Here is a 21439-nt window from a genome sequence, read left to right on the forward strand (position 1 = left end):
CAAAGTCGTTAATACTATTACAAAGGGCAAACATGTCACTCATGATTTCATTGTGCAAAGTACTAAATTAATTCTGAAAGTGCAGTAACTGCTCCACCCTAATTTTGGCATCAAAACCAGCATTGTGAAACGCCTTGAAGTTGTTTTTAAAGTTACACAAAAAACGAGAACACCTCTTGCCAGGCGTATGAAGCAGCGTTGCTGAATTTCACGGAACAGCATTGCACAAATTGCCAGTTTCAGTAAAATATTTCCTAATATGTTGAAAATTGCTGTTCTCAGAAATCTTTAGTCAGCTCTTAAAGAGGAAAGTCACAATTCAAAATGAAACAGTGGAACTCTTGCTTCTGGGTCTTTTTGCAGAAATAGTTTATCTATTTCCTCTGGTACTGTCATTAGTATTATTTTCCTAATGATATGTTGCAAATTCTGACAGTTCTCAGCAATCTTTGCAGTTGGCTCTTAAAGGGCAAGCAGCAAGTCAAGTAATTCAAAGAGAGGTACTGCTCCTGAATGAATAGATGCTACAATGATGGGAGAAGCCACCTATGAGGGTCAACGGGACTTGGACAAGTTGGTGGAGAATAGTGCAGTTCTTTGTCACGGAGTCTGCATGACATCCTTAACAATGCAGTGAGAGTAGCCAAATGAGATGTGGTATCGCAGAACTACCAGTCTGATCCCGAGCCTAGGGTGTTCAAAGTGACTGTGATCACGATTTCCATGGCATAATGCGTCCAGACACTTAAGGTTGTATAGACCTCACTCAGGACAAAGAATGGCTTGAGTGTTGACTCTTAAAATAGCACAATTTCAAGATAAACAGGGGTGTGAAAACTTGTATATACTGTAAGCAAATAAAAATTGCCGATGTCCAGCCAGGCGAGCATGAAAATTGGTTCTGTCTGTTGCACGATTTCTAACACTGGTGTATTTTGGTGGGGGAATGGGTAGGGGGAGTTTATGCTGGGGGACAAAAAAGATGTACATACAGTTGCCACGCTCAAATTTTGCATCTGTTTTAAAGTGACTTGGGTTTTTGGAATATGTACAAATTTCTAGCCACCTATCCTTTGTCACTCATTAATAGTGCTAAAATATCAAAATATGGATCGAAGTAAAAAATTGTTGATTTTGAAAATGGTGAGGCAGAACTTTGGGTGGGTAGATACAAAATAAAGGGCCTGTATGGATTTGAAAACACTGCTATATTTACAGCCAAGTGAGGTAGAGTGGTTTTGAGTAGTACCAAAGCCGACAAGTATACAGTGGTTTTATATTTTTTCATTCCCCCCCTCCCTTCTCCATTGTCTAATTCTTGCCTAACATTGTCTTCAGATTCATTAACTTCCTTAATCTGCCACATAGCTCTTTCTCAATAAGCACCAAAGTAGCCAACTTGGTTCGACATAGAAAATAAGTGCAGGAGTAGGCCATTCGGCCCTTCGAGCCAGTGCCACCATTCAATATGAACATGGCTGATCATCCACAAATCAGTACCCTGTTCCTGCTTTTTCCGCATATACCTTGATTCCGTTAGTTAAACCCAAGCCACTCAATATCTAGATTTTCATCCCCCAATCCCTAAGCTAGGATCAACCCACCAGCATAATATTCCCCCCAATCAATTCCTCTCAGGTTCCCACAATACCAGCCTTCCCTGATCTCCAGCTACATTTTCTTGTTGTTACTCCTTATAAGATAAGAACATGATTCCAGAATTTTCCCCACCCCCATTATATGGGATCCTTGTGAAATGTTCCACAGTGAAACACACGTGATTATCTTTAATCAAAAATTCACCCTCGATTATCAAACCACATTTTTTTTAAACTCAGTTAAAAGTCCTTATTTCCTGATCTTCAGATGTATTTTATTTTATATTGCCATTAAATTTGGAAAATTTGGACCTTTCACCTACTGACACAGCTAGCTACACTGTCCACCTGCCCGCACTCACCTTTGCTGGACGTGGTGAACCAACCTCACACCTGGTAACCAGATGGTGACGCCCGAGTGGCAAGTCCATTTCTGGTGCACATTGTTACGGTACTTTCCCCAGAACTAGCCAACTGGAGGTGGAGCTTTGTTTCCTGTGAACACCTGAGTCTATTCCAGTTTTTCAATGTTTCTGATATTCAATGATGGAGCATAGGGATAGAGGTGTGTCGGCATTTAATTAATCCCAGAGTCCTACATTTAATTGACTGTACAAATGTAGGGCCGAGGATTACTGAGATTCAGGTCAACAAGATTCACTGATTTTTAAATATATAAATTCAATAAAATTTAAAACATTACACATCAATGAAACAATTAATTTATTGCAATTACATTGCTGAGGTAGAATTCAAAACAAATAGTTTAGAATTGATGACCAAGAAGTGTCAAATCTTATGAAGGGTATGCGTTTTCTTTAAGTGTTTTTTTTTTCTCTGTGGGATTAAGTCATCGAGTACAGAAACAGGCCCTTCAGCCCAACTTGTCCATACTGACCAAGATACCCTATCCAAGCTAGTCCCATTTGCCCACATTTGGTTCATATCATTCGGTGCGGGGAGTTGACAACCCCCCCCCCCCCCCCCGATGCGGGAGCTTGATCGCTCCAACGCGGAGGTCCCAAACGCCACCAGCTACGGGAGCCAAGATCGTCCCGTCAACAGAAGGCTTGAGGCACCCGACCGCGGGAGAACAAAGAAGGGAGGAGATCTTCCTTTTTATCGCCTTCCATCACAGTGAGGAATGTGGAGGAGTCACTGTGGTGGATGTTTATGTTAAAATGTATTTTGTGTGTTACGTTGCTTTTTATTTGTATGACTGACTTGGCAAATGAAATTCCTCGTATGTTGCAAAACATACTTGACTTAATAAAGTATTATTGTATTGTATTGTCTTTCCAATCCATGTACATGTTAAAGTGTATTTTAAATGTTGTTACAGTATCTGCCTCTCCTACCTCCTCTGAAAGCTCATTCCATTTACCTACCATCCTCTAAGTGAAAAGGTTACCCCTCAGGTTCTCACCTTAAACCTATGTCCTCTGGTTCTTGATTCCCCTACCCAGGGAAAATTACTCTGTGCATTTATCCTATCTATTCCCCTCATAATAAAGTCAGGCTTTGTGTGCTGTTGGAACTGAACATATCCAACCGAGTGGATGTTCAAGAAAATTCAACGGATACCTAAACCAGAAAAGTGTACTTTGTTGAAGTCATTATGCTGAAGGATTGAGACACAATACTTAAATTGCCAAGGCACCGGAGGCCATGGGACAAGTGCTGAAAAATGGCATTATTGTGGATGGAGCTTAGCGGTCAGCATGACCCATCCATACCATTGCCATAGATGGGTGCATAGATGGGTGGTTTACGGGAATATTTCTGTGCTGCATTTCTCTGTGCATGCAGGTACAGCAGGCAGTGAAGAAAACGAATGGCATGTTGGCCTTCATAACAAGAGGAGTTGAGTCTAGGAGCAAAGAGGCCCTTCTGCGGCTGTACAGGGCCCTAGTGAGACCACACCTGGAGTATTGTGTGCAGTCTTGGTCCCCTAATTTGAGGAAGGGCATTCTTGCTATTGAGGGAGTGCAGCGCAGGTTTACAAGGTTAATTCCCGGAATGGCAGGACTGTCATATGTTGAGAGAATGGAGCGGCTGGGCTTGTATACTCTGGAATTTGGAAGGAGTGGATCTTATTGAAACATATAAGATTATTAAGGGTTTGGACATGCTAGAGGCAGGAAACATGTTCCCGATGTTGGGGGAGTCCAGAACCAGGGGCCACAGTTCAAGAATAAGAGGTAAGCCATTTAGAACTGAGATGAGGAAACACTTTTTCACACAGAGAGTTGTGAGTCTGTGGAATTCTCTGCCTCAGAGGGCGGTGGAGGCAGGTTCTCTGGATACTTTCAAGAGAGAGCTAGATAGGGCTCTTAAAAATGGCGGAGTCAGGGGATATGGGAAAAAGGCAGAAATGGGCTACTGATTGGGGATGATCAGCCATGATCACATTGAATGGCGGTGCTGGCTCGAAGGGCCAATTGGCCTACTCCTGAACCTATTGTCTATTATGACACTAATTTTGGTAAGTAAAATACTCATCAATAAAAACTCTCAAACTATCTGTACAAAAGTGTAACTGCAGTCATATATCAATTTGCAGGCAACAAATAAGTCTAGCCCAATTGTTAGAGGATCTTTATAAATAAGGAGACACAAGGAACTGCGGATGCCTGTTAACAAAATAAGACACAAAGGCGCATCTCTGGAGAACATGGATAGGTGACGTTTTGGGTCAAGACTGGCAGGTGGTTGGACAAAGGCCAGAGACAAAAGGATAGAAGATTGTTCAAATTGTGAAACCAGAGAAAGGAATATAGATAGATGGGGCTGTGGTAGGGGGAAGGGGAGAAAAGGGGCGCAGGGAAGAGAATGGGAACACATTCTATTTTGAGTAACTAATCTACATACAGCTGCATACATCCACTGATTAACTTCAGCACTCTTGAAAGATAATCCACTTCATGGAATAGCAACAGTATCAGATATAAGCACTATATATGAATGAGTAGAAATAAGTATCCAGTGCACTCATGTGGCTGTTTGAACTGCCATCAATCCAATAGTCGTGAAATACTTCAAGTCATTAATGGCACAGGGTAGATAGGCTCTTAACCTTGGTGGCAACCTGGGTGTAGTCAGTACTCTGAAGATGTAAACCACAAGGAAACTGCTAACTGTTCATTTTAGTCACTCTTTCCAACTATGTCAAACTAGAATTACAACCCATTCTACAGCAGATGAACAGGCAACACATTAAACACCCTATACATGCCAGATATTTCAACATGACATGTCCAACCATGGAGCATGTGGGACTATACATATTTTTCTTCTTTCTGCTATAGACAAAGATGCAGATGTTAACAATTAAATTCAAAGTTGGAAAGGTTCCTCTTTACCATTAATATTTGCATTTTCATATGCCATGGCAACTATGTTAATATCTAGTTCCTGCTAACGTCTTACCAAAATGTAATAATATCTGAAGTTCTGTATTTTCAGCAGGTGTGTATATCCTGTACCACAGGGACTTTGAGTGATGCCAAAATTGCTACAACTGATTACCCCATAGCTCTTAATTAGACTACTGTATACAATTTAATTCGACAATTTTGGTAAAGATGAAAATGTAGAAAAGATTTACTTGAAAGGTTCCAGGGATGAGGGGTTTTAGCTACTAGCTTAAGGTAAAGCTGTTTGAACTTCCAGTATAAAATAAGGTTTATAGTTGTAGGAAGTCATTGTTTAGACCAGGAAATATTCCTCATTAAAAAGGCAGCACAATGGCACAGCTGGTAGAGCTGGCTCGATTGTAATCATGTATTGTCTTTCCAGATTGGTTAGCACGCAACAAAAGCTTTTCACCGTACCTCGTTACATGTGACAATAAACTAACGTCACTTACTGCCTCATTGCGCCAGATACCTGGGTTCAATCCAGACCTCGGGTGCTGTCTGTGTGAAGTTTGCATGTTTCCCCCTGTGAATACGTGGGTTTCCCCGAATGCATTGGTCTCGCCCCGCATTCCAAATGCTTGTGGGTTTATAGGTTCATTGGCTGCTGCAAATTGTCCCTTGGGTATAGGGAGCAGAATGAAAAAGTGGCATAATATAGAACTAGTGTGAACAGGTGATCAGAGTGGACTCGGTGGGCTGAAGGCCTGTTTCCATGCTGCATATATAAACTAATTAGTAGATGGCTCAAGGTCCAGGGAAGAGATTTATAGTTTTAGCCAAATGGTACAAATTGCCAAATGTCGTGGAGTGGTTATGATCCAAATGCTGCTACCTCCAAGGGCGGTAAAAGCAGATTTAATTAATATATTGAAAAAGAATTGGATAATCACCCACATAAATTTAAGTTGCAATGCTAGGTAGCGGTATTGGGACTGGCAGGATTGCTTCCTTGCAAACTAGAAAATATTCAACAGGTCAAACAGATGTTATCTGTTCCACAACAATTTTTATGATTCTGCACACTGTTATTTTGTCACGATTTCACTTGCAAAACTATGGTTTATCAGATGAACAAACAGGATTTCATAAATAAATTAACTTTGTTTCAAAGGCTATGGTCCAGTACTAAGGAGATTACTTCAAATAAACCTTTTTCACTCATGCCTGCGCAAGATTATATTGTTTGCTGTCACACAGAGTAAGTAAAACATCAGTTTTGGGAGTGAAAATTTCCCAAATGTACAAGAAGTAATAACGCATCCTCCATCTTAGCTAGGCAAATGCCTTGAGTGTAAAGATTTATACACTCATTTCTGAAATTTAATTTTGAACTAAATTATACAAATATAAATTGATCCAATGGCTCAGAGGATAAAATATATCCAGTTAAATGGCATAAATGCAATTAGACCTGCAAGAAGCCAAGTTTTATCTTGAATTGTGCCGAGTTAGCTGAGGCAACAGTAAATGCTAAGATTAGATAGACCGCATCGCCTCGAAATAGGGAAGAGGATAAAACAGGCAGTATTTCAGGTCTTAACTGCTAATATGTAAGTAGCCTGGAATTTAAAAAATCAGGTATGCACCAAATTGGGATGCAAATACTCTACAATGTATGGATAGCCAAACAATAAACAAAACCAAGAAAAAGATAACCCATACAAAAAACATAATATCCATTTCCAAACTGTATGACGTAACCTATTTGCCTAGTAAGGTTACTTTTGCAGCTCTCATCGTGTGACATGGGCCACACCCAAGTTACTTCCCATCAATCAATTAAAATGTGCTTTGTAACAGAAATGTAAATGAACACAGATGATCGCAGCCCAGAATATCATATAAACCAACTCCTCCAATCAACTCCATCTAAATTTAATGCTGCTTCAGGAAAGCAGCCAACATAACCAACCACTCACACCCCATTCATTCTCTCCTCTAGCCTCTTCTGTTGGACAAAAGCTCACACTATCAGATTCAATAACACCCTCCACGCTGTTATCAGACTCTTGAACAAGCCTCTCACAAGCAAGGGATGTATCCCCAATCTTGCAAATTACCTCATTGCGGTCCTTGTACTGCTATTTTTCTGCATGTTCTCCTATAGCTGTAATACCATATTCTGCACTGTTTATTTCCTCTCTTGCCTTGCTGAGAAGAGTAAGGAGATCCTGTATGTCAAAGAGGATTCTCTTGAACTTCTACAGGTGTACAATGGAGAGCATACTGTCTGGTTGCATCGTGGCCTGGTTCGGCAACTTGAACGTCCAGGAGCAGAAAAGGCTACAAAAAGTTGTGACCACTGCCCAGTCCATCACTGGCTCTGACCTCCCCATCATCGAACGGATTTATCAGAGTCGCTGCCTCAAAAAGGCAGCCAACATCATCAGAGACCCACACCATCCTGGCCACACACTCATTTCACCATTGACATCGGGAAGAACGTACAGGAGCCTGAAAACTGTAACGTCCAGGTTCAGGAACAGTTTCTTCCCTACAGCCATCAGGCTCTTAAACACTACAACCTCAAATAAGCTCAAATAAGAGGGGGGAACTACAATAAATTATTATTTTTATTATTGCACTACTATTGTTTGTTTTTTGAGTATACGTGTATGTAAATATATATATGTGTGTGTGTGTGTGTGTGTGTGTGTACTTGTCAGTATGTGTAGATATACACACACTGAACTTTTTTCTCTCTTTCGTTTATCATATTGTTTACATATTCTGTTGTGCTGCAGCAAGTAAGAATTTCATTCTTCTATCTGGGGCATATGACAATTAAAAAACTCATGTCTCCCTTGACTCTTGGTGTACTTATGTATGGCATGAACATGTGACAGTAATAATCCATATCCTGTCATATGTTTTAAATGTAGAGATTATGTATATGCTAGACATTTGACATGGAGCAAATTAAAATAATATTAATTGTTAAAATAAGTCTGGCTTAAAAGGACATCACAATAACAATGATGAAAGGGCCGCAAATGGCCCAGAGGTTAAGAATCACTGTCACAACATCAAATCTATACCCTAACAAGTTCCATTATTATCTAGAGAGAAAATATAAATTCCAAGTTCTTTGCTTGTCTCAAATTTGGACATGGTACACATAATTTTGATTATGCGACCCAGCAGACAAACAGCTAAAAATATAGACAAGCAAACCGTTAATTTTCCTGCTAGACCATGAAGTGACCTTGATCAACATCATATGAAAGCCAAGTAATTTGCTGTGGCTCCAAGTAGATGTATGACCAATGTCAGAGCAAAAAAAAGGGAAAACCTCAGCAGCAAAGGGCAAAAAGAAAAATCGGTAGCAAAATCTCCCAAACACTAATTTCTTATTTTGCTCAAAAAATGAACTGTACTGGACATTTTGAATTTTAAACATGACCAAATTAGCTCACCTCATCAAATGTTCAGCTACTGAAAGGGTGAAACAAAATCAAAATGCCATTCTCCATTGAGTCATAGAGTGATTCAGTGAGGAAATAGGCCCCTCAGCCCAACTTGCCCACACCGGCCCACTGTCCCAGCTACAATAGAGAGGAGGGGGGGAGAGAGAGGAGTGGGGGGGGGGGGAGCAGAGAGGGAGGGGAGCAGAGAGGGAGGGGGGCAGAGAGGGAGGGGGGCAGAGAGGGAGGGGGGCAGAGAGGGAGGGGGGCAGAGAGGGAGGGGGGCAGAGAGGGAGGGGGGAAGAGAGGGAGGGGGGCAGAGAGGGAGGGGGGCAGAGAGGGAGGGGGGCAGAGAGGGAGGGGGGGCAGGCGGAGAGGGAGGGCCCCTCTCCTCCCTGGACTATTATAACTCATATTTCATCTCAAGCAGGCTTTCTCCAGTAGATTGATAAGAGAGAGAGAGAGAGAGAGAAGCCCAGTCTTGCCCCAGGTTGCTGTGCATTGAGACAATGACCAATGACTTTGAAATGCGTCTACCAATTGATCAGAGAGAGAAGCTCAGACTATTTCCAGTAAGGGGTATTGAGACAATGTCCAATGCCTTTGTGGTGGGTAGTGACTGATGATTTTGAAATGCGACTGCCTTGCGCCAAAAAAACGATGCCTTTGATGCGACTGATGATTGACAAGAGATTGACAAGATTACCACAAGGCATCCTGTGGTAATTTGTATTGACTGTACCTCTGACCATGACTAACGTCCTTTGAATGTGCTTAGCTGGCAAAAGTACAGTATAAAACACCATGTAATTCTTTGTTCAGGGAAGTGGAGTAACAAGAGCCAAGTATCCATGAGAGAGGGGGGGGGAGAGAGAGAGAGGGGGGGGGGAGAGAGGGAGAGAGGGGGGGGGGAGGGAGGCATTGTGAGGTCAGCTGCTGGGCAGCCTTTATATTTTTTTTAAATGTCTGTTTGGTGATAAATTTTAGTAAATATCTCGGGAAATAATTCACCGAATTTATAGAGGAGTGGATTTTTGAAATCATAAGGAAAATTTCTACCAGAAGATGTGAAAATATTTTCATTTACCAAGCTTTAATTCTACAACCTTCATCACCTCAGACAATAGACAATAGGTTCAGGAGTAGGCCATTCGGCCCTTCGAGCCAGCACCACCATTCAATGTGATCATGGCTGATCATCCCCAAACAGCACCCCGTTCCTGCCTTCTCCCAATATCCCCTGACTCCGCTATTTTTAAGAGCCCTATCTAGCTCTCTCTTGAAAGCATCCAGAGAACCTGCCTCCACCGCCCTCTGAGGCAGAGAATTTCACAGACTCACCACTCTCTGCGAGAAAAAGTGTTTCCTTGGCTCCATTCCAAATGGCTTACTCTTTATTCTTAAACTGTGGCCCCTGGTTCTGGACTCCCCCAACATCGGGAACATGTTTCCGGCCTCTAGTGTGTCCTAGCCCTTAACAATCTTATATGTTTCAATGAGATTCCCTCTCATCCTTCTAAACTCCAGAGTATACAAGCCCAGCTGCTCCATTCTCTCAGCGTATGACAGTCCCGCCATCCCGGGAATTAACCTTGTAAACCTACGCTGCACTCCCTCAATAGCAAGAATGTCCTTCCTCAAATTAGGGGACCAAAACTGCACACAATCCTCCAGGTGCGGTCTCACTAGGGCTCTGTATAACTGCAGAAGGACCTCTTTGCTCCTTTATTCGTTTCTTCTTGTTATAAAGGCCAACATGCCATTCGCTTTCTTCACTGCCTGCTATACCTGCATGCTTACTTTCATAGACTGATGTACAAGGACCCCCAGATCCCGTTGTACTTCCCCTTTTCCCAACTTGACGGTAGTAATCAGACATCCTCTTTTTGCTACCAAAGTGGATAACCTCACATTTCTCCACATTAAACCTCATCTGCCATGCATCTGCCTACTCCCCCAACCTGTCCAAGTCACCTTGCATTCTCATAGCATCCTCCTCACAGTTTACACTCCCACACAGCTTTGTGTCATCTGCAAATTTGCTAATGTTACTTTGAATCCCTTCATCCAAATCGTTGATGTATATTGTAAATAGCTGCGGTCCCAGCACCGAGCCTTGCGGTACCCCACTAGTCACTGTCTGCCATTCTGAAAGGGACCCGTTAATCCCTACACTTTGTTTCCTGTCTGCCAACCAGTTCTCTATCCATGTCAGCATTCTACCCCCAATACCATGTGCCCTAATTTTGCCCAATAATCTCCTATGTGGGATCTTATCAAATGCTTTCTGAAAGTCCAGGTACACTAGATCCACTAGCTCTCCCTTGTCCATTTTCCTAGTTACATCTTCAAAAAATTCCATAAGATTAGTCAAGCATGATTTCCCCTTCGTAAATCCATGCTGATTCGGACCGATCCTGTTACTGCTATCCAAGTGTTCGGCTATCTCATCTTTTATAATTGACTCCAGCATCTTCCCTACCACCGATGTCAGGCTAACTGGTCTATAATTCCTGTTTTCTCTCTCCTGCCTTTCTTAAAAAGTGGGATAACATTAGCTACCCTCCAATCCACAGAAACTGATCCTGAGACTATAGAACATTGGAAAATTATCACCAATGCATCCACGATTTCTAGAGCCACTTCCTTAAGTACCCTGGGATGCAGACCATCAGGCCCTGGGGATTCATCAGCCTTCAGTCCCATCAGTCTATCATCCAACACCATTTCCTGCCTAATGCGGATTTCCTTCAGTTCCTCTGCCACCCCAGATCCTCTGGCCACTACTATATCAGGAAGATTGTTTGTGTCCTCCTTAGTGAAGACAGATCCAAAGTACCTGTCCAACTCATCTGCCATTTCCTTGTTCCCCATAATAAATTCACCTTTTTCAGTCTTCAAGGGTCCAACTTTGGTCTTAACTATTTTTTTCCTCTTCACATACCTAAAGAAGCTTTTACTATCCTGCTTTATATTCTTGGCTAGCTTACCTTCGTACCTCATCTTTTCTCCCCATATTGTATTTTTAGTTATCTTCCGTTGTTCTTTAAACATTACCCAATCCTCTTGCTTCCCGCTCATCTTTGCTACATTGTACTTCGCTTTAATTTTTATACTGTCCCTGATGTCCCCTTGTCAGTCATGGTCGTCCCTTTCTCCCCTTGGAATCTTACTTCCTCCTAGGAATGAACTGATCCTGCATCTTCTGTATTATTCCTAGAAACACCTGCCATTTTTGTTCCACTGTCATCCCTGCTAGTGGATCTTTCCAGTCAACTTTGGCCAGCTCCTCCCTCATGGCCCCATAGTCCCCTTTATTCAACTGCAACACTGACACCTCCTATCTACTCTTCTCCCTCTCCAATTGTAGATTAAACCTGACCATGTTATGGTCACTGACTCCTAATGGCTCATTAACCTCGAGGTCCTTTATCAAATCCAGTTCATTACAAAACACTAAATCCAGAATTGCCTTCTCCCTGGTAGGCTCCAATACAAGCTGTTCTAAGAATCCATCACGAAGGCACTCTACAAAGTCCCTTTCTTGGTACCAACCTGATTTTCCCAGTCTACCTGCATGTTGAAATCTCCCATAACAACCATAGCATTACTTTTACTACATGCCAATTTTAACTCCTGATTCAACTTGCGCCCTATGTCCAGGCTACTGTTTGGGACCTGTAGATTAGTCCCATTAGGGTCTTTTTACCCGTACAATTCCTTAGTTCGATCCATACTGACTCCACATCTCCTGTTTCAATGTCACCCTTTGCAAGGGACTGAATTTAATTCCTCACCAACAGGGCAAACCCTGCCCACCTGTCTGTCTTTTCGATAGGAGGTATACCCTTGAATATTCAGTTCCCAACCCTGGCCCTCTTGCAGCCATGTCTCAGTAACGGGGACGTACATATCCTGAGCTTTCATCTGCACACTTTTAAATACATCCCACTATGCCGATGTTCTTTTCCCCTGATATAACCTGCTCCAGTCAACTTGAACGAGACCTTCTCTCATACCCTCAAAGTTGGCCTTACCTCAGTTGAGCATTTTAACATGTGGACCCTCTCCGTCCCTATCCATAAGTATCTTAAACCTAATCGAACTGTCACTGTCCCAAATGGCTCCTCCACACACACTTCATTAACTTGCCCTTCCTAATTTCCCAATACTAGATCCAGCGTTGCCCTCTCATGTGTGGGGGGCCTCCACATACTGTTTAAGAAAATTCTCCTGATCACTTTTGAGGAATTGCACCCCATTTAAACCCTTCACTCTATGATTTTCCCAGTCTATTTTGGGAAAGTTAAAATCCCCTACAACAACAATCTTATTAGACCTGCAGCTGTCTGCAATCTCCCGGCACTTTTGGTCTTCTAATTCCCGTCGACTATTCGGGGGTCTGTAGTACACCCCCAACAAGGTGACCATCCCTTTCTTGTTCCTCAGCTCCATCCATATAGTCTCACTAGACGAACCGTCCATAACGTCACTGATGTGACATCGTCCTTAACCAACAATGCAACCCTGCACCCCACTCCTCGTTTTCCCTCAACCATCTCTCCTGAAGCTCCTGTACTCCGGAACATTGAGCTGCAGGTCCTGCCCCTCCCTTAACCAGGCTTCAGTCATGGCTACAACAGCCCAGTCGCTCGTACCTATACCCTAAGCTCATCTGCCTTATCCGTCAGGCCCCTTGCATTGAAATACGTGCAGTTTAAACAAACCCTCCTTCCTCACTCTCTGACTTTCACCTGCCGATTCTGTCCACTAACCTTTCCGACACCACCCTCCATACCAACATTTAGCCCCTCATATGCCTCTGTCCAGTACGAGATCCCACCCCCCTACCATTCTAGTTTAAACCCTCCCGTGTAGCATTAGCAAACCTGCCCGCTAGGATGTTGGTCCCCCTCCAGTTAAGGTGCAACCCGTCCCTTTTGTACAGGTCACCCCTGCCCCAGAAGAGATCCCAATGATCCAGAACATTCAGTTCCAAGTTCATTTCAGTTATTTTAGTAACTATAATAAATTATTTCTACCAATTTTCACATGCACAAATGTAATATATTTGAAAGGATGTACTTCTGATATATTTAATGCTGCCAAAGAATTATGCAATATATATTTCCAAACTACTTCAACGTTACGTAACCTCACCAATTATTGTAGATACATAATTTATGCTTACAACAGCCACCTGGTATGTACTATTTTTATTAATATATGGTCATTTGGACTCCTGTCCACAAGAGCATAACTTTTGTGGAATTGAATTCCACTAATTTCTAAAATAATAATTCAGAGGTTAAATTATTTTAAAAACATTTTGCAAAAATTTTCAGAGGACCTAAATTAGTCTTTTTTTTTAACAAAAAGCAAACATGTAAAAAATAACCAGTATGACATTTATCAGACATATGACAGCCATTAGTTTCCATCTGAGCCTATTCATTCCAAAATGAAGAAGTGCCATCACATGACATGACCCAATACATTTTGAAAATGCAGTGTGGCTTCACAGGCAAGATTAAAAACCAACCGCATTGATCTTTGCATTACCTCTGATCTTTCTGTAATTTCAGTATCTGTTAAGAGGCCAAAAATGCTTTTATGTTGTTAATATCATTTTGTTTTAAAGCAACACCAAACTTGCCACCCTTCTCTCAGCTCTGCGTCTCTCCAACCTCCAAGCAATCACATTAACTGCACGCTATGTGCTGCTTGGCCACTGCAGAAAATATGACAACCTCTTTCCCAGTTTGGATGGAAGGTTTTCGATTTGAAATGTTAATGGTGTTCCTCTTCCTGCAGCTGCTATCTGACCAGCTAGGTGTTCCCTGCACCTTCTGGGTTTTTTTCAGATTTCCATCATGTGCAGGCTGTTTTCGATTCTCATTTGTGACAATAATCTATAGATTTTTGGATGGTTATTTTTTTTGAAAATATTTCAAGCTCTCCGAATAGGTCAGTGTTAAGTAACTCTCACATTACATTAAAGCCGGTTCTTTAAAATGAGAAAGATCAATTACTACTCTCTGGTGTATTTGACATAGACAGTGAGGCTATGATTAAACCCAGCAATCCCAAACTGGGAAGCGAGGTCACTGCAGGATGTTAACATCAATCAAGGACAAAACTGATTTAGGTTATAATGACAATACTATTGCATCATGACAAGGCTTGTGTGCTGTACAGGCAACCCGTTTGTTACAGGAGGTTGGCATTGCTACAAGATAAGTTATATCATAATTTTCCATAACACATGACATGATTTGAAATAAAAGACAAACATTGCAAAAAAAAATGTTTGCTTCTTTTCTATATATTCCATGAGAGTACATTTTATTCCATATCTCAAATTTTGGGTAGTAATTTGTGAATTCTGTAATAATGCATTTCAGGAACCTAAATGGCTGCAATGTGGATGTCACCTGCATATAATAAATGGCCACAGGTAAGAGACTCATGGACAACTACACTTGTGGAATGGTACGCCACCAAAATTTAATACCTTCCAAAAGGGTAAAAATTAGGATAATAAAATTTAATGTGTGTGCAAAACCCTGGTTATTAAAAAGTATATGTTTAAAGCAGCAGTACGATCAACTGAAAACTGGTAAATACAATGCAAATTCAACGTTCTGCCGAATTATTCCACAGACCACAAGCATATTTTTGTGATATTTAATATATGGACCGTTTCCACCCCAGAAATCATTAATTCATAGTAACGAGCAGCAACGTATGCGAAAAGATCAATTTGCTAATACCATGGGTTTAAAAGAGATTAAAAACTTCACAGATTTAGATTAGAATAAAGTGGTTGTCACTTACGAGACATAAGCAGGATAAACGAATCCGATCAAGTTGCAAACTAAAGATGCTGCGTAGCCGATCACAAGGTAAATGGAAATCAATGCAATGAAGGCTGTTAAAATAAACAGATATACTGTAACATAAAGCACATTCGCGGCTATTCTTCACATATCAATGGGAACCAGTTTAGCAAAAGGGCGGAGGCGGAGGACGGCATATCCGTCAGATCCAGTTTGCCCGGTAACAGTCCGAAAGTAACAACCATATCTTATTTTAATATTAATTATGTTTCCACTGTTTATTTTTTTTAACATCAGCGAGTTGGCTGATGGAAGGTAACGTTGACATACAGTTAATAAAGTATTAATCTGAAATGGCCACCTCGCCGTGTTAGATGACACCAAAAATATGGATACAAGTCGATTCGTTTACAGAAACATTCACACACACAAGCCCTACGATGCAATCCGGTGTGGACGTAGTTACATTCCCCGACGGATACATTGTATTTCAAACTAAAGTAGAATCGGACCGTTTTTTTTTTGTCCCCCACAAATTTAACAGTTTACGTAACATGTAGTTGACATGTTGTGGCAACGCAGAATGAACGACAGATATCTGCCATTGCCAGTATGGAGTTGTTGGCAATGAGCGCAAGCACGCCTCGCCCTGACTCACCCAAAGCAATGTAAGTTTTTTTAATCCCCGTCTTGCTTTCGATTTTCCCCAGAATATCCGACAGTATGTTTTTCTCATTGAGGATTTTATCCAGGCGCTGCATAATGGAGGCTGCCATGATTTACAGTGTGAGGCCGCTCGGTGTTTGCAGGTTGCAACTCTGCTCTGGAACACTGCGACTGTGAATGTCTGCAGCGCCCGGGCGGGGCGGGGAGGGCGGGGTCACGAGGAGGGCGGGGCCACGTGGGGGGCGGGGTCACGAGGAGGGGCGGGGAGGGCTGGGCGGGGCCACGAGGGGGCGGGGCGAGGCCACGAGGGGGCGGGGGCGCGCGCTGGCGATTTCTCCCCCCCGCGCCGTCTGTCTCGAGACGTCACACAGCGCGTACGTCACAATGTCTCCGGCTTTCCCTCGCGCGTGAGACCCGCCTCTCAGCTGCTGTGCTCGCTCGCTCGCTCCCGCCACACCATCACTTTGTATCCGCTCTTGTGAACCAGACCAGCGTCTGCACTTCCTAGATTCTTCACTAGATTAGATCTTTGTAACTCGGCTTCCTATCCTAATGCTTTTAAGCACACTTTCTACGAGGTTTTTTTTAAAAACCATTAAGCATTTTCGGTGACCATTTTTCCAAAATATGTTTCAAGTTTATAACTAAATTGTCACACTTACGATTTACTGCCTGGTTATTGACTGAAAAAAAGGACTAGTTTCTCTGGCTGGTAAGTACAAAGTAAATTTAAAGAAAAACGCTTTAAGTGTCAAATAGGTCAAGAGGACACATTATTGGCATCTACCCTGTTTATTTACCCTATTGCTGTTTATTTATCAACATGAGGATCAAAGTTGTGCCAATGAAAGTCAAATAAGCCATTATGAGACTGAGAAACAAGAATAAAACTGTTAGAGACATCAGTCAAACCTTAGGTTTACCAAAATCAACCGGTGCAGGCTCGAAGGGCCGAATGGCCTACTCCTGCACCTATTTTTTCTATGTTTACAGGGGCCCTCCATAATGTTTGGGACAAAGACCCATCATTCATTTATTTGCCTCTACTCCACAATTTGAGATTTGTAATTAAAAAAACGCACACGTGGTTAAAGTGCATATTGTCAGATTTTATTAAAGGGTATTTTTTATACATTTTGGTTTCACCATGTTGAAATTGCAGCTGTGTTTATACATAATGCCTCCCATTTCAGGACACCATAATATTTGGGACACATGGCTTCACAGGCGTTTGTAATTGCTCAGGTGTGCTTAGTTGTCTCCTTGATACAGATATAAGAGTCTCGGCACCCAGTCTGTCTTCCAGTCTTTCCATCACATTTGGAAACTTTTATAGCTGTTTATTTATCAACATGAGGATCAAAATTGTGCCAATGAAAGTCAAAGAAGCCATTATGAGTGAGAAACAAGAATAAAACTGTTAGAGACATCAGCCAAACCTTAGGTTTACCAAAATCAACTGTTTGGAACATCATTAGGAGGAAAGAGAGCACTAGTGAGCTTACTAATCGCAAAGGGACTGGCAGGCCAAGGAAGATCTCCACAACTGATGACAGAAGAATTCTCTATAATAAAGAAAAATCCCCAAACACCCCTCCGACAGATCAGAAACACTCTTAAGGAGTCGGGTGTGGATTTATTGATGACCACTGTCCGTAGAAGACTTTGTGAAGAGAAATACAGAGGCTACACTGCAAGATGCAAACCACTGGTTAGCTGCATAAATAAGATGGCTGGGTTGCAGTTTGCCAAGAAGTACTTAAAAGAGAAACCACAGTTCTGGATAAAGGTCTTGTGGACAGATGAGACGAAGATTAACTTATAGCAGAGTGATGGCAAGAGCAAAGTATGAAGGAGAGAAGGAACTGCCCAAAATCCAAAGCAAACAACCTCATCTGTGAAGCACAGTGGTGAGGGTGTTATGGCCTGCGCCATAACACCACACACAAGATTAGAAGTTGTCGTACTTCTCGGCATCTGCATACAATGGTGTCTGTCTTGCGCTTCTTGTGCGTGGTGGTGGAAAGATTGGTGAAAACAGGGTCGCGACATGAACGTTCTTTCCTTGACCCCACTCATCTTCATTGATGATACAACTGCTGATGGTAGTCGCATAATGAATTCTGATGTGTATCTGCTCATCCTATCTGCTCGTTCAAAAAAATGCCTCAAAACTCATTGGCCGGCGGTTCATCCTACAGCAAAACAATGATCCCAAACATACTGCTAAAGTGAGTTTTTCAAAGCTAAAAAATTGTAAATTCTTGAGTGGCCAAGTCAATCACCCCATCTGAACCCAATTGAGCATGCCAGGCTGAAGAGAAAACTGAAGGGGACTAGTCCCCAAAACAAGCATAAGCTAAAGATGGCTGCAATACAGGTCTGGCACAGCATCACCAGAGAAGACACCCAGCAACTGGTGATGTCCATGAATCACAGACTTCAAGCAGTCATTGCATGCAAAGGATATGCAACAAAATACTAAAAATGACTACTTTCATTTACGTGACATTGCTGTGTCCCAAACATTATGGTGCCCTGAAATGGGGGGGACTATGTATAAACACTGCTGTAATTTCTACATGGTGAAACCAAAATGTATAAAAATGGCCTTTATTAAAATCTGACAATGCACTTTAACCACGTGTGATTTTTTTCTATTAGAAAAATCTCAAATTGTGGAGTACAGAGGCAAATAAATAAATGATGGGTCTTTGTCCCAAACATTATGGCGGGCACTGTAAGATTCAGCTGTTTACCCACTAAACAAAATCTAATTCATTTCTGGTTTCTGGTGGGAGAGACAGATTGCAATTTGCAAATTTTAGATTTGCCGTGAAGGTATTCAGGAAAACCTCAACAAGTTGAAGAGAGGATTGTAGAAATTGATCTAACATGGGTCCGGAAACAAGACGTTAAAAGGTGTTGGCATGGCAATGCACAGGTCCTCGACTTAATTAACATTTTTGTTCCTTCAAACCAATTCATTCATCTGCCCACCCGAAAATGCAAATAATGCCACATATTCAACCGTATATGGTTCGATGAAATTAAGATATATATGTAAAACATATATATAGAAACAGGCCCTTCGGCCCACCAAGTCCACACCGACCAGCCATCTACCTTACACCAGTTGTATCCTACACGCCAGGGACAATTTACAGAAGCCAATTAACCTACAAACCTACACTTCTTTCGGATGTGGGAGAAACTGGAATATCCAGAGAAAACCATGTGGTCATAAGGAGAATGTACAAATACTGTACAGACAGCACCCGTAGTCAGGATCAAATCTGGGTCTGTGGTGCTGCAAGGCAGCAACTCTACCACTGCCACCCCATTAAATTATTTTTACTGTAATATATTTATTATGGTGTCACGTAAATAAAGATGAACACAGGATTCTGATTTCTGCCCTTAGTTGGATAACACACATCTCCAGTCATTGTGTTTTATGGCTGGTTTTCAACCTCTTCAGTCTGAAGGTCTCGACCCAAAACATCACCTATTCTTTCTCTCCAGAGATGCTGCCTGTCCTGAGTTATTCCAGCTTTTAGTGTCTATCTTCAGTTTAGACCACCATCTGCAGTTCCTTCTTACACTCTTTGTTAAGCAAAACAGGTCCTATTCTCACAATATTATTCACCTCAACTAAGTATTTTCTTCACCTCCGTTGCTGCAGAGAATACAATCCCAGTTATCAAATCTTTCTTAAAAGTGAAAAAAAAAAAATCCTGCCCTGCCAATATGTTGATTCGGGGGTGGGGGGGGGGGGGGGTGGGGTGTCGGTGCTGGGACCACCGCCGTGTCTCACCATCTGCACGAGAATGTGAATGCGGGTGAGGCAGCATCTATAGAGCGGTAGACAAAAATGCTGGAGAAATGCTTGTGTGTGAATAAGGGTCAAACTCAGACATAGATGCTGCCTCACCCGCTGAGTTTCTCCAGCATTTTTGTTTACATTGCCATTTTAAATAGTGTGCGATGGGCTTAAGCCAATTAAATTGCTCGTTCTTTACGGGAAACCCGCCGACAGAAAACTATTCTCATTGGTGAGTGTGGAGGAGTGTGGCTTTATTTATTTATTTATATATATTTAAAAGATTTGAGCGTCAGAACTTCTGTCATCTGCGTTAGAGCGTGAAAATTTCGTCAAATGCGTGAGTCTCACGCTCAATGCGTGAGTTGGCAGCCCTGCTTATTCCATCCATTTTGGTTAAAGAACCATCATTCTGCTTTCTACCCTTGAAAGTTGTGGCACTTCAGGTATCTAGCCAATTTAAAAATACATATGAATATGGTTCTCTGTTTGGGCAAAGAATTTCACCATTTCACCATCATCAGTTTAGTCAATTTCTGTCATGCTTGGGGGTAACTTGCAGGAAAATAATAGGCACACTGTTAAAGTGGAATGGTGGATTTAAGGTAAACGTACGAATCCCCAGTTAAATATACCTAGCCTCCAGGAAAAACAACACCCCCTATAATCACTCCCTGTAGCTGAAATTCTCCAGTCTTTGTCGCATCTGCAGAAATCTCCTCTGTACCCTCTCTCTGCCATAAATATTCTATTTTCTACAATATGATGATCAGAACTGACTGGAGAACCAAAGATGTGGCCAAGATGGGGTTTTTTTTACAGTTAAAGAAATAAACGAATAGAGGGATGTATCCCATACCTCCACTTAGCACATCATTTCTGGGCATGTGTCCAATGGTCCGTCTGTTCCTTTGCATTGTTCAGAATCTTACCATTTATTGTGACATCATTAAATAGATTCAACGATGGAATAGATTTCTTTCTCAATAAGGGTCAAGGTCATGGGGAACGGGTAGGGAAGTGGAGCCAAGATTGGATATCAGTTATCTTGTTGAAGGCTGAAGGGACCATAAGGCCCAATCCTATTTCTATTTCTTATGTTCCTATTATCATGTGTATTCTCTTCCTGTCTACTTCCACCCTCAATGTTGTATGTTAATAGGAATTATAATAATAGGATTTAAAACAATGCTATTTTACAGGAGTTTTGAAAATTTCTCACAGATTTCACCCTGCCTCCCAATATGAAATATTGTATTGGCTTGCTTAACCACATCCTTCTATGAAGTTCTAATATATGCTTTGGTGAATTGTTTCATTTTATTTAGCTTGGCCTCCATTTGCCATTTTGGAGAATGCCTTTTGCTGCAGTTCCTCATTCAGAATTGTTGTTTTCATTTGGACTCTTTGAGTGTAAAACAGGGGAAATTTAAAGAAAGCAGGCCGACTAAAAGTTGTGTCACCAAGAGAGCTCTAGTATAGATTGTGCAGTGTTGGAAATTCTTACTAAATTGCAGTATGACTAATCAGTTTGCAGGATTAGCCTTAGATTCTGGTAAAATGTCAGGGAATCATGCCTATCACTGGAAGTCACAAGTGCTTATCAGCTCTGATGACGGTTCTTTGACCAGAAATGTTAAATGTTTCTCATTCCACTGTTGCTGCCTGACCTAGTGAGGTTTTCCAGTAT

At 41.8% G+C, this 21439-nt stretch overlaps 1 protein-coding gene across 1 annotated transcript in view; it reads right to left on the minus strand.

Moving 5' to 3' along the window:
• Window positions 1-16142, minus strand: part of reep5 (receptor accessory protein 5) — a 34334-nt gene extending 18192 nt beyond the window's left edge. Inside the window, exons 1-2 of the mRNA XM_033017436.1 lie at window positions 15919-16142; window positions 15259-15352 (exon numbers count right to left, since the gene is read on the minus strand). Of these exons, the coding sequence (XP_032873327.1) occupies window positions 15259-15352; window positions 15919-16036 (212 nt within the window). The 5' untranslated portion in view covers window positions 16037-16142. The remainder of the gene's footprint in view (window positions 1-15258; window positions 15353-15918) is intronic.
• Between the last annotated feature and the right edge of the window lie 5297 nt (window positions 16143-21439).

Source organism: Amblyraja radiata, chromosome 3 (genome assembly GCF_010909765.2).
Source record: "Amblyraja radiata isolate CabotCenter1 chromosome 3, sAmbRad1.1.pri, whole genome shotgun sequence".
NCBI lineage: Eukaryota > Metazoa > Chordata > Chondrichthyes > Rajiformes > Rajidae > Amblyraja > Amblyraja radiata.